The 12,101-nt window shown below is 44.0% G+C and overlaps 1 protein-coding gene across 1 annotated transcript in view; it reads left to right on the forward strand.

The window, feature by feature from the left end:
* Nucleotides 1–12,101, forward strand: part of Snx9 (sorting nexin 9) — a 77,132-nt gene that overhangs the window by 49,218 nt on the left and 15,813 nt on the right. The window contains exons 6-9 of the mRNA XM_031350677.1: nt 2,448–2,598; nt 4,660–4,744; nt 8,401–8,526; nt 8,629–8,746. Coding sequence (XP_031206537.1) covers nt 2,448–2,598; nt 4,660–4,744; nt 8,401–8,526; nt 8,629–8,746 — 480 coding nt within the window. The remainder of the gene's footprint in view (nt 1–2,447; nt 2,599–4,659; nt 4,745–8,400; nt 8,527–8,628; nt 8,747–12,101) is intronic.

The raw sequence follows: 12,101 nt of genomic DNA on the forward strand, positions 1-12,101 counted from the left end.
TTCTGTCATCAAGGAAATGCCAGGACATAAAGCCTGGGTCAGGAGGCTCTGCTTACAACTCCTCTCTATGAGTTGTAAGCAAAGGAGAGATTTACTGAAGGAGAAGCAGTTAAGTGATTTCAAAGACTATCTGCAACCCCTAAAGGGTGGCCAAGCATGGAGAGGTGGTTCAGTGGTTAAGCACTTGTTTCTCTTACAGAGGACGGGGCTTCATTTCCCAGTACTCACACAGTGCCTAACATTTCTCTAACTCAGTCCCAAGAGATACAGTGCCCTTTGCTGGGCTCCATGGGCATTGCATGCACATGGTACACAGAAACACAAAAGTAAAATGTAAATAAGAAAAGATGGATGGCTTTCTTGAGGAACAGTATCCAAGGTTGTCCCCCAGTTTCCATGTACTTACCACCAGCCATACACAGATGTGCACATGAACATACACATATGTAATACAAATCCCACCCAGCCCCCAAAAAGGATGTTTGTGTCAATGCTGGAACTAAGAAGGTCCAGGTCTGCGCTGTCCTGATTTCTCTAACTTTTCTCTTTTGCTGTGGCATGCACCTCTTGGCTGTGTGGCAGCCTGATGGTGGAGGAGGCTCACTGCCCTTCCCCCATGTCTGTCTCAATGTTCTTTAGAAATGGTATCCTTTTCTCTCTAATGTCTTTGAATTAAAACAGTTTTTACTCATTTGTTTGTTTCTTGTTTGTAAATTTGGAAGATTAAATTTGTTTCTGTCAAGGCTTCTCTTGGGCACCAGTCCATACTGTTGTAATCTGTGTTGATTAGAAGTTACTGGGAGCAGAAAAAATAGTGCTTTCAAATTTTTCCATATTTATTGCCAGGTGTGGTAGTGCACACCTTTAATCCCAGAACTTGAAAGGCAGGGCCAAGTGGATCTCTGTTATACAGCATGATATTTTGATTTACATAAAACAGTGATTATTGTAATTTGAAATTGACATAGCCATCACCTCCCACATAGTGTGTGTGTGTGTGTGTATGTGTGTGTATGTGTGTGTGTGTGCATGTGTACATATATATGCTTTCTGAGAGCATCTAAAAATCTCTTGGCAAACTTCCAGTGTATAATACTAACACTAACAATTACTCCAAGCTGTGCATAAGAACTCATGACTTGTTCTTGAAAGCTGTACTGTTTACCATCCCATGCACATCCCTGTATCCCCTCTCCATCCCATCCACATCCCTGCATCCACTCCTCTCCACCCCCATCCACATCCCTGCATCCACTCCTCTCCACCCCCATCCACATCCCTGCATCCACTCCTCTCCACCCCCATCCATATCCCTGAGTCCACTCCTCTCCACCCCCATCCATATCCCTGAATCCACTCCTCTCCACCCCCATCCACATCCCTGAATCCACCTCTCCACCCCCATCCACATTCCTGCATCCACTCCTCTCCACCCCCATCCACATACCTGCATCTGCTCCTCTACACCCCCATCTACATCCCTGCTGTGTCCCAGGCCATGGTTGCCCATAGGAAATGAAACAAGAAGGAAACCCTGAATAAGGAGGCCCATGCTTTTTGGTTTTTTCGCTATTGAATTGTTGGGGTTGGGTTGCTCTTTCGGAGATTTTATCTACTTTTGGTTTATGTATGAGTGTTTTGCCTACATGCATGTCTGTATACTGTGAGTGTGCAGTGCTCTCAGAGGCCAGGAGAGGGCATTGGGTCCTCTGGAGCTGGAGTTACACACCACTGCTTGCTGCTCTTTGTATGATGGGAGCAGCCAGTGCTCTAACTGCTAAACCATCTCTCCATCCCTTCATTATTGATCAATGTGACTTCCCTGTATGTTTGGAAATACTTAGCCCATTATCACATATGGTATTCTCAGCTCTACATAGTGCCTGATTACCAGTCGATTGCTGCTTCCTGTGCTGTGCAGGAGCCTGTTGGTTGATGGTGTGGCCGTGTCTGTTATCTTTGCCTTAGTTCCCTGACTCTGGTGTGACACTTAGCATAGTGCTGAGGACATGTCAGGGGATTTTTCTCCCCACTGTCCTCTGGGAGTTTTATGATTTGAGATCTTAATGTTTAAGTAACTGATTTTCTGTTGACTTTTATACATGATATAAGGTAAGGGCCTGGTTTTATTATTGTGAGTGGATATAGTTATCCCAGTGCCACCGATTGAAGATACAGTCTATTGTGTCACCTGAAGCACTTGTCAAGGTTTTGCTACCCTGACTGCTTTATTTAACCAGTTTCTGATCTGTCTTTTGCATTCAAAGAAAAGGGTAGAATTCATAGGTACAAGCCTTAAGGCCGACTGCAAAACCTGTATTCTTCAGATCTACATGACAGTCTACACTGTGCTCTGCTCCCATCTTCCAAGCTGGCCAGCTCGAGCAGTCGTCACTCAGAGTTAAGCTTCTCACGTATGTTTTTGTTCTTGTTTTCCCTCCCTATAGCAACTGGTGATGATGATGAATGGGATGAAGACTGGGACGACCCCAAGTCCTCCTCACCTTACTTTAAGGATTCAGAACCAGCTGAAGCAGGGGGCATCCAGCGGGGAAACAGTCGTGCAGGCACCTCTTCCATGAAGCTGCCCCTTAACAAGTAAGTGTACAGGGCATCCGAAGATGCAGATATCTGTGCATGTGCGTGTGTGCAATGTAAGAAAAGTTTGACTTTTTCTGTTCCATAATCTACTGAGTTTGGAGAGTTGTTTGGCCTTTAATCTGAGATAAAAGCCAATTTCATCAGTTTCACAGGTTAATAAGTGAAGTGTTTATTTAGTTAAGAGGTCTTCAAGCCAAGCACAGCAGCACACGCCTGCAGCGCCAGCACTCGGCAGGGGGAACATGAGAAGCTGGATCAAGACAGTCCTCAGCTGTATGTAGCAAGTGTGAGGCTAGCTTGGGCCTCCAAAAGACACTTCAAAATACTTTGTATTGTTTTACTTATAAATGCCATGATATGTTAATAGTTCATCAATAAAAATAATTATTATTGAGAAATATTTTTAGCTATAGGAAACTAAAAAATAATGTTAGTAACAGCTCTCTCAGTGTCTAACTATTTATTAACAGTGTCACTTCCATGTGCCAGGCATTGTGCAGAGTGGTTCATGGGCACCCTCAGATACTCTGGTAGAATATGGCGTTCCTGTTAAGCTGGAGCCTAGGGTGGGTACAGTGCTCACATTAGCACAGATGGTAGCTGGGCCAATCAGGGTCCAGACTCTCACGACCCAGAACACAAGGTCCCAGACTCTGGAATGAGTTTCTAATGTTTCACTTAGTAGAGTTCTCTTAGCTGAAGAAAAGTACTTTTGAGGGACTTGGAGATTCACTGCTTATGGAAATGGACACACTGCTAAGGCATTTGGGGGTTAGGAAAAGACCTTAAGGAGTGGCGTCAGTAAGTTCTCCCCTCCCCGCAGTCATTCTAAAGAAGTGTACCCTAAACTGTCAATACTTTGTCCCTGTACTCTAGGTCTACAATTCACAGTGGATTCAAAGAATGTTAATTTGTGTCTGACTTGTTTTTCCAGAAAGCCTTCTGTTTAGCACCTGTCTATAGAGATTAGGATCAAGGTCTTGATCTAGTGTCATGGGGCCTGCAAGGTCTCCAGTCTGTTTACAATAACACCAGCCTAAAAGAGCTCTTAGACCACACACTCTCATGCTTCTCCAGTCTTTTCCGTTACGGTTTCTGTGGCTCAGTTGTGTTCATAATACCTTTAGTCATGGCCATCCATGGTTCATCATTAGACTCAGGGTTCTCAGGAAGATTGGCTGTGATAGACATTGCTCCCAGCTATTCTTCCCGCCCTCTTACCTGTAGTAGTTTGTCTCTTGGTCCTCTGAAAAGTAGAGACAACAAAACAAAGGAGCCGGCTCAGGAGCCCTGTGCCTCTGCCTCTGTTCCAGCTCAGGAACTACCCACCTCTCCCTCTGCGCCACACTTGCTCCTCGGGTTTGTCCTGAGTTTGATAACCTGTTTCAACCCAGGTCTCTCATCTCTGAAGCAAAAAGGTTGGCTTTAGTTATAGATTCTTTGTGCTCTAAATGTCATTCCAAATTGAAAGCAAATTAGTGCAGGCTCATTTGAACCTGTATCTCCAAGACTTCTGTCTCTTTCGGGGGAAAGAACTTAAAGCCTTGTGTAGTATTTTGAAGTATTCAACAATTCATTTTATGTGTTAGCTATAAATGTAAGCCTTGTGCCAGAGAGGGAAATTGGAAATTTAAATATACTGGAGCATTGTGAGAACACATCTTGATAATGCTCAAAAGTTAATATATTATATTACTGTTTACTTAATAATAATTACTGTTCATAGATGTGAAGGTATTAGCAAGTGGCCATTGTTCCAAGCAGCCAACTCAAGATGGCCTGCTGCACCTTCACTGTGAGTGGTACAAGCTTGCTCAGGCATGGCTAAGCAGGTAGAGTACCTGTGCCCCCACACCTGCTGCAGCCATGTGCCCTCTGCCCATACTCAAGCTTCACTGAGCAGTCAACTGGCCATCGGGCCATCTGATTACATTGGCTTCACCTTAGCTGCCATCTGAAAGACAGAACAAGGTTAAAACTGGTGTGTTAAGGTCACATGGTGAGGATTAAATTTTAATGAAGACAGACAAAGACTCACAAGACGTTCTTCATGAACAGATTTCCTGGATTTGCAAAACCTGGCATGGAACAGTACTTGTTGGCCAAGCAGCTAGCAAAACCCAAAGAGAAAATCCCCATCATCGTAAGTCCATTTATTCTGTTTGCCTTATTGCTAATTAAAGCTTTTTATATAATACCTATGCTAAGAACATTAGTCTTTTTGGAAGTATTTTTAAATGCACTTATGCTGTCCCAGATAGTTGGTAATGTGTTCTTAGGAGTACTACGGATAATGAGCATAAATCAATAATTGTCATTGCTTCTGTTTTCCCTGTTTTTATCTTTCAGCTATTAATATTGAACCATCACTTGTACATTTCAGTACGTTTTCCTTTCCAAAATGTCAGTGACTCTAAGATTTACAGCACATTCACATTTTGTTTCCATGCCAGCCTTATTTATTCAGCCAATAGGCTCAGCTCAAATATTTAGGTTTCTACCCTGATGAAAGTAGGAGCACATAATTAGAATAAGGTGCTTTTCCAGCATGCTGGTACTAGAATTTCTCCAGTAAACCAGCTGTCAACTCAAGATAAGGGGCTAGCAAATAAAGCTGGAGTTAATGGCGCCACTAACAACTTAATCTGTCTTGATGAGATGATTGTTATATAATAAGGCAAAGGCTCTTTGGTTTCATCCCATACTTTGATTGTTAATACATTTTTTTTTATCTAAGCAATACCTAGTGAATTCCCAAGTGAAATTCTAGGGGGGAAGAGCTGTGACTATTGTGTAACCCTGTTGACTTAGCTGTAGCTGAAGGAAGCCTTGGATGTCATTACCATGGTTGCAGATGACCAGGAGGAGCCACTAGCCTCCTGCTGTTACCCCTGGTTTCAGGGGATAAATGGTAAAATAGCAGAAATAATAATGGATCCTTTAACTACTTTCTCTCATCTATAAAAAGCTTCAAACTCTAGGAACCTCCAAATAGAGTGTAGCGCCCAAAGCTCGTGTAGCATTTGTCCCTCCAAAGCGTATCTGCGGTGATCATCTTCTGAATAGGTTAAGAAAATTTGAATCTTTATACCAGGCTGGGAAGAAAACAAAACAAATACATCATGAGTCTTCTCATTAGATTGAAAGCTCTGTGGGACTAAGAGCCGGAGGCCTGTGCCTCACACTTTAATTTGGAATCTGTCACAAGTGTGACTATGATAGAACAGAACAAGAAGGCCAGCCTGTGTGCTGTCCATGAGTTTTGGGAGTAGAAGACCCATGAACCTGTGGGAAGGCCACCGTGTAGCCTCTCACATAGCAAAAGAAAGAGGAAAGCCCCATTGAGTCTTCAGAAGGCGGGGGAAAAAAAGAGAAAGAAACCTAGTTTGTGCTTTGACTGAAAACTAGTATTACTCACTGATAGCGTAAGGTCTGGTAAGTTTGGGGACCCGGGCAGTTGCCCCTTGTCCTCTTCTCAGAGGGTTGCTGCTAAGACAGGCCCTCAGGTGCTATCCTGAAGGCTTGGCAGAGCTCCCTGCATATAGCCACTGAGGCAGCTTAATTGTGTATTCTTAGAGACCTCTTCAGTGCCCTGTTACTCTTCTGCAGTCCTCAGCCACCTCCTGATGTGGTGATCCAAACATGCACTTTCCTTCTCCACTCTCACAGAATGAGAGATGGACATTCCTCCTGCCCCTAGCGTCTACTGGCCTTGTTTGCTGAGAAGTTCTCAGCCTGCACAAGTCTCTCCTCAGCCCCGCCTGCTCCTCTTCCCCGTGTTCTTTACTTCTCACCATGCTTTTTCCCTTACTGTTTTCGAGCTGGCTATGGTGCCACTTGCCTGTAATCTCAGTTCTTAGGAGGCAGAGGCATAAGGACTGCTGCAAGTTCGAAGCCTGTGTAGTGGCCCGTGTAGTGAGCTCTGGACTAGCAAGGACTGCATAGTCCACTGTTAGAGTTAATGAGAGCAACAGAGCCTTATAAATGTGGGTCTCTTTGCTAGAAACAGTGTTCCATTTGGAGACAATATGTTAGTTCTTTACCTTGTTCCCAAATTACAAAATCCACTTTATTTTTCTGTTCTAGTCCAGGAAGACAACATGTTCTTAAGGCAATAAGGACTTGTGCTGTTTATTTTGTTTGGTTAGTTTTAGAGGGGTCTTTGCTTTTATTTTTGAGACAGGGTCTCAGTGTAGCTGAGCTAGCACCTTGAACTCCTCACCCTCCTGTCTTCACTTTCCGTGTTCTAGGATTATAGGCATGAACCATATCCACCTCTCCTTGTATGCTCTTTGTAAGATCCTCTGCCTTTAATCTGGAGCTTTCAGATCAGTAACCCTTTTTATCCATTTGAGAACTGATGGACTAGAACCAACTCAAAACTATGCAGGGAGAGTTGCTATGAGCCCAAGTGTTAGCCTTGGGACCCTGGACTTCCATAGCCAGCCACCTCTCTAGCCTTAGATGTAATTTTAAACAGGATGAACCAGATTTGGGATAGCAGAGATGGTCAGAGATCAAGACTGACATGCGTATTCTCTATACCCTCTGTGGAGCTCAGACAGTATAATCCCCTTCCTCACCCCACCCCAGGCAAACCCCTGGAAATAGTACAAGTTTGAGAAACCTCTCCAGATCTTTTGAACCTGTACCTTTGTCATAGGTGGAAAAAGGATAGGGCCCCTGAGGGTAGGGAGAGGCAGGCAAGCATTGCCTAGGAGCCCTGGAGTCCTAGTAGACTCACTGCTTGGAGACAGCAAGTGAGCTGGTCACTGTGTTTCTACACTAGCACAGGAGTCCCCTGGGAAAGTAATTAGCCTGGACCTTGCTCCCCGTTTTTAAAATTTTATTTTATCTGTTGTTTTGTTTTATTTGTGACAGGGCTACTGTGTAGCTCTCTAACTCAGAGATTCCTGTTCTTCCACCTCCCAAGTGCTGAGATTGGGTGTGTAGCACCAGCTCTGGGTCAAAGTCAAGACCCAGCTCTGGGTCTTGACTTTGAGGAACAGAATTCCCCAACACACATCAGGTCTGAAATAATGGCTGTCAGGCTGTGGCCAGCCTCACACTGCTCCAAGCATCATCCATAGAGTAGTTACTTACCTGAAACCTGTTTTCCCCAGTTAGCCCTGTACTAAGTTACAAACCAGAGGGGCATGTGTACAAAACCTGAGTATATGATAGCACTGACAAATCTTGATATGTAAATTTTTATTTTCCCAAAAAAAAGAAGTCATTGTTAAAAGTTTCTTTTAAAAACAAAACTTAAAAAAAAAAAAAAAAAAAAAAAGCTGGGCAGTGGTGGTACATGCCTTTTATCCCAGCACTTGTGAAGCAGAGGCAGGCAGATTTCTGAGTTCGAGGATAGCCAGGGCTTCACAGAGAAACCCTGTCTCAAAACTGCCCCCCCCCCAAAGAAAACCACCAAAACTTTAAATTGTAGTCTACAGGGAGAGCTTCTGTACTGCAGCTCTTTAGATGTGAGCCAGCTTCTCTTCAACATGAGATAAGATGCCCGCATGGAAGGGATGGGTTCATCTGAACAGGTGTGGTTGTTAGACATGATGTCTTCTAGGACTACAATAGGAGTAAGAATTGGCGCTGTAAGGGACTGCCAGTTCTCCAGTAGGAGCAACTGTAGGATTGCAACTGGCTGTCGTAAGATTGCCAGTTCTCCAATAGGAATGAAATGTCCTCCATAGGGCTGCCAGTTCTGAACAGAGTTTTTCTCCCCTCTGTTGTACCTGTGTTACTGTTTTCTCAAGTTACAGAATTAACTTGTCCTGCCTCATTGCTTAGGTTGGAGATTATGGCCCTATGTGGGTTTATCCTACCTCTACGTTTGACTGTGTGGTAGCTGACCCCCGGAAAGGTTCCAAAATGTACGGCCTGAAGAGCTACATTGAGTATCAGCTAACGCCCACTGTGAGTACCTGCTCTCAAAACGAAGCTGGCTGCAGCTTGCCCTTTGTTCCATTTCAGACCTTGGCATTGGTAATGCTGTTGTCTCTTTCCCTTATTTTGTAGAACACTAACCGATCTGTAAACCACAGATATAAGCACTTTGATTGGTTATATGAGCGTCTCCTGGTTAAGTTTGGGTCTGCCATTCCGATCCCTTCTCTTCCAGACAAGCAGGTCACAGGTGAGTGTGAGCAGTGCCATTCAGTATGACTGTAGAGAGCTAGAGGCAGGTCATCCTGCTGAGGGGCAAGTGTGGGTGGGGACTGTAGAGAGCTAGAGGCGGGTCATCCTGCTGAGGGGCAAGTGTGAATGGGGACTGTAGAGAGCTAGAGGCGGGTCATCCTGCTGAGGGGCAAGTGTGGGTGGGGACTGCTGATGGCTCTGAAGAGACTGTACGTGAGTGTGGGAGTTACCTGAACATCTAATAGAAACGGTGGCAAACTTTACTCTCAGAGATCTGTGTCTACACCTTGAATTCTAGAAAAGTCATTATTTTTATTTCCTTCTACCAAAGAACTACATTTTTTAAGTGTGATAAATGGAAACTCAGAAAAACAGAAGCTATCTGAACAACCAAAAATGAAAACAAAAGCTTCAGACCCAAACATGAGACAGGCTCTGCTGCCCTGCGCTGGTGTGTGTGTGTGTGTGTGTGTGCTTGTGCGTGTGCATGTATGTGTAGAGCACATGGAGCAGACAGCTTGTTCCTGAGGGAGAGTCAAGCTTCCTCTTCATTCTTTATCCCTCATCAGTTCCCCAGCCTTTCTGGTTTATTTAAATGGCTCCCATTTGTTCACTTCGTCCTGCCCCCAAAATCTCCTGGTAAGTAAGGTATGGAGTGCCTCAGTGTGCACTGCTCTGGCAGAGGACCCAACTTCAACTTCTAGGACTTTCAATGGACACTTTGCAGTTAGTTGCCTGCAATACCAGCTTCGGCCTCCACCAGCGCCTGCATTCATGTCCACCTAGCTACACACAGATACACGCACACAAATAATTGAAAAGGACAAAAATATCTCTTACAAATGAAAAACTTGCTGCTAAGTAAGTTTTTCACCTGCCACCAGACCCCTAAACATCTGGTCAGAAAGGGTTTGCCTCTGTCCTCAGAAACTTAACATGGCAGATCTGAGTGTCCTCTGGTGTGGGAGCAGGGATAAATGCCAGAGACCTCAGTGAGTGGGACTGAGAACATGGGCTTTATGGAAGAGCAGTAAATGCTCTTAACCGCTGAGCTATCTCTCCAGCCCCTGAAAATTTTAGTTTCTAAAGATGTTTTGATTTAGTCTTACTTTCTTTTAGAAATGTCAAAAACTTGAAAATGTCACAGTGGGATGGAAAGGACTGCTCTGCTACTACTACGTAGATAGATTCCTCCCAGTGGTCTTCTGAGTGATGCTGCAGTGTCTCATAGTATATCCATCCCAGTGGTCCTGTGGGTAATGCTGAGAGTTTCGATAGTACATCATCCCAGTGGTCCTATGCATGGTGCTGCTGTGTTTGCATAGGGCTGGTGCCAGGGAGTGGAGAGCACAGGGTGCTTGAGACCATAGCTCCCATAGCCAGGGCACTCAGAGTGTCAGCACATCTATAGACCACTCTACAGCTGGTTTAGATCACACTCCTTCCTTCTAGCCATCCTGTTTGCTTTATTTTTTGAACTCTGCATTTGTTTCCAGTTCTTCATGTTTTTAAGTTTCAGTCTGTGTCCTTGAATTTTATACTCTACTTTTATGCACTAGATTGAAATAACGTGTGCTTCATTGTCTTTAAATGAAGGCCGAGGTTTCAACCCAGGAATTCAGTGCTGATTTAAAACACGTTATAATGTTTCCAGAGTTCATAGTCCCTCCGCATTAAGCGTTTTTAAAATGGGTTGAGGAAGGCTCAGGCACGCAGCCAGGCTGGGCACAGCACAGCAAGCAGGCTCAGTCTGAGGAAAGAGGGGCTTTGACCACTCTCTGGAGGTGTGCCAAGGACATGGAGAGGCACAGGACAGCACTATGTCCCCTTGCCTCCTGCCTGTGGCAGCCACAGCATCAGCACTGTTCATAGACTACCTCACTGCACTCCCAGACAAAAGCAAGAGGAAGTGTGGGAGACAGTGTCATGATGATGCTTGTCCTCGGAGTTCGTAGATGACATTCCATTTGTACATTTTGTTCTTTGTGAGACAGTACAGGATCAATCAGGTTGTATTTGGGGCTTCCAAAATACTATTTTTACATTCTTAGTGAAAGCTTAGGTAAGGTTTGGAGAAAATGGATAAACATAAGTCCCTTCCACCCTATTGCTTATAAGTCTCTGGAACCTGGTTTAAAAACCTTGTAAGCATAAAATACTATGCAAAGTCATAGTTAAGCCAGTTGGGTCTGAAGGATTTTCACAAGGAGGATTGCTAAATAAAAATGATTAAATTTCACTCACTGACTAATAAACTCAGGTACTGATTTCTTAGCTTCTGGGGAAGTTCAGTGTGTCCCGGGTACATACGTCTGCCAGGTCCCTTCTGTGGTGATGAAGGCTGAGACTGGGTTCCACATCATTTAGCATATGGAGTCCTTGCTCTGCATTCCTAAGTGTGCAGTTGGTGGTGCTTTTATATAGAGGCTTTGTGTGAGACCCATATGTTCATTGCTACTTCAGTAGCACACCGTTGGTAGATGGGTCTGTCTTACTGGAAGATATGCTCCTGTGTACTCTTCTGAAGGAAAGTAGAGGCTGCATTTTCTGAAAATTTACTTTTAAACTCTGTGCAGGAAGTGCATTCTTTGGGTATGATCCTATGGGTCTCGGTAACTACATTTATGGCCCTATGACACTCCTCCTTGCAGCACAGGGTGGTTCTGCTGTCTCTTAAATGTCATAGTGCTTAGCTTTACATTTCAGCTCCTTCCTCTGATCCTCATATACAGCATCTGTTCTTTGTTGCATCTGTTCTTAGTTCCCCTTTTCTGGAATATGTCATAAATGGAAACGGCGCAGCTGAGATGGACTCCATTTGTTGTATCAGTAGATTGTCTTTATTGCTGTTACTAAAGTGTGGGAGTGAATTACACAGTAATTCTTCGTCCTTCCATTCACTGAAAGACATTGGAGCCTCTAATTCCAGGCAATTGCAAGTGAAGCTGCTAGCATTATGTGTATAGATATTTTGTTCTTAGTTTTATTTGGTTTTGAGGCGGACTCACAGGCTGGTGTCACTCCTCTTGCTGCAGCCCCGAGTGCTGTGGTTACAGGCACATATGACATGCAGCTGAGCAAGCTGATTTTTATATAAACATTAACAAATTTCCTCGGTAAATTGCCAGCAGCAGAACAAATAGATCATTTGATTTGCATCGTACTTAGGAGTTTCCCAGACTGACTATGCAGTTCTGGAGTCACATCCGCTGATATGAAAATCCATGCTTCCACATCTTCATCCACACTTGGTAATACCCATTTTTCTTTTTTTTATTATTATTATTATTAGATATTTTCTTTCTTTACATGTAAATTTCTCCATTCCCAGTTTCCCCTCCAAAAAACAAAGA

The sequence above is a fragment of the Mastomys coucha genome, unplaced genomic scaffold (genome assembly GCF_008632895.1).
Source record: "Mastomys coucha isolate ucsf_1 unplaced genomic scaffold, UCSF_Mcou_1 pScaffold5, whole genome shotgun sequence".
Lineage (NCBI taxonomy): Eukaryota > Metazoa > Chordata > Mammalia > Rodentia > Muridae > Mastomys > Mastomys coucha.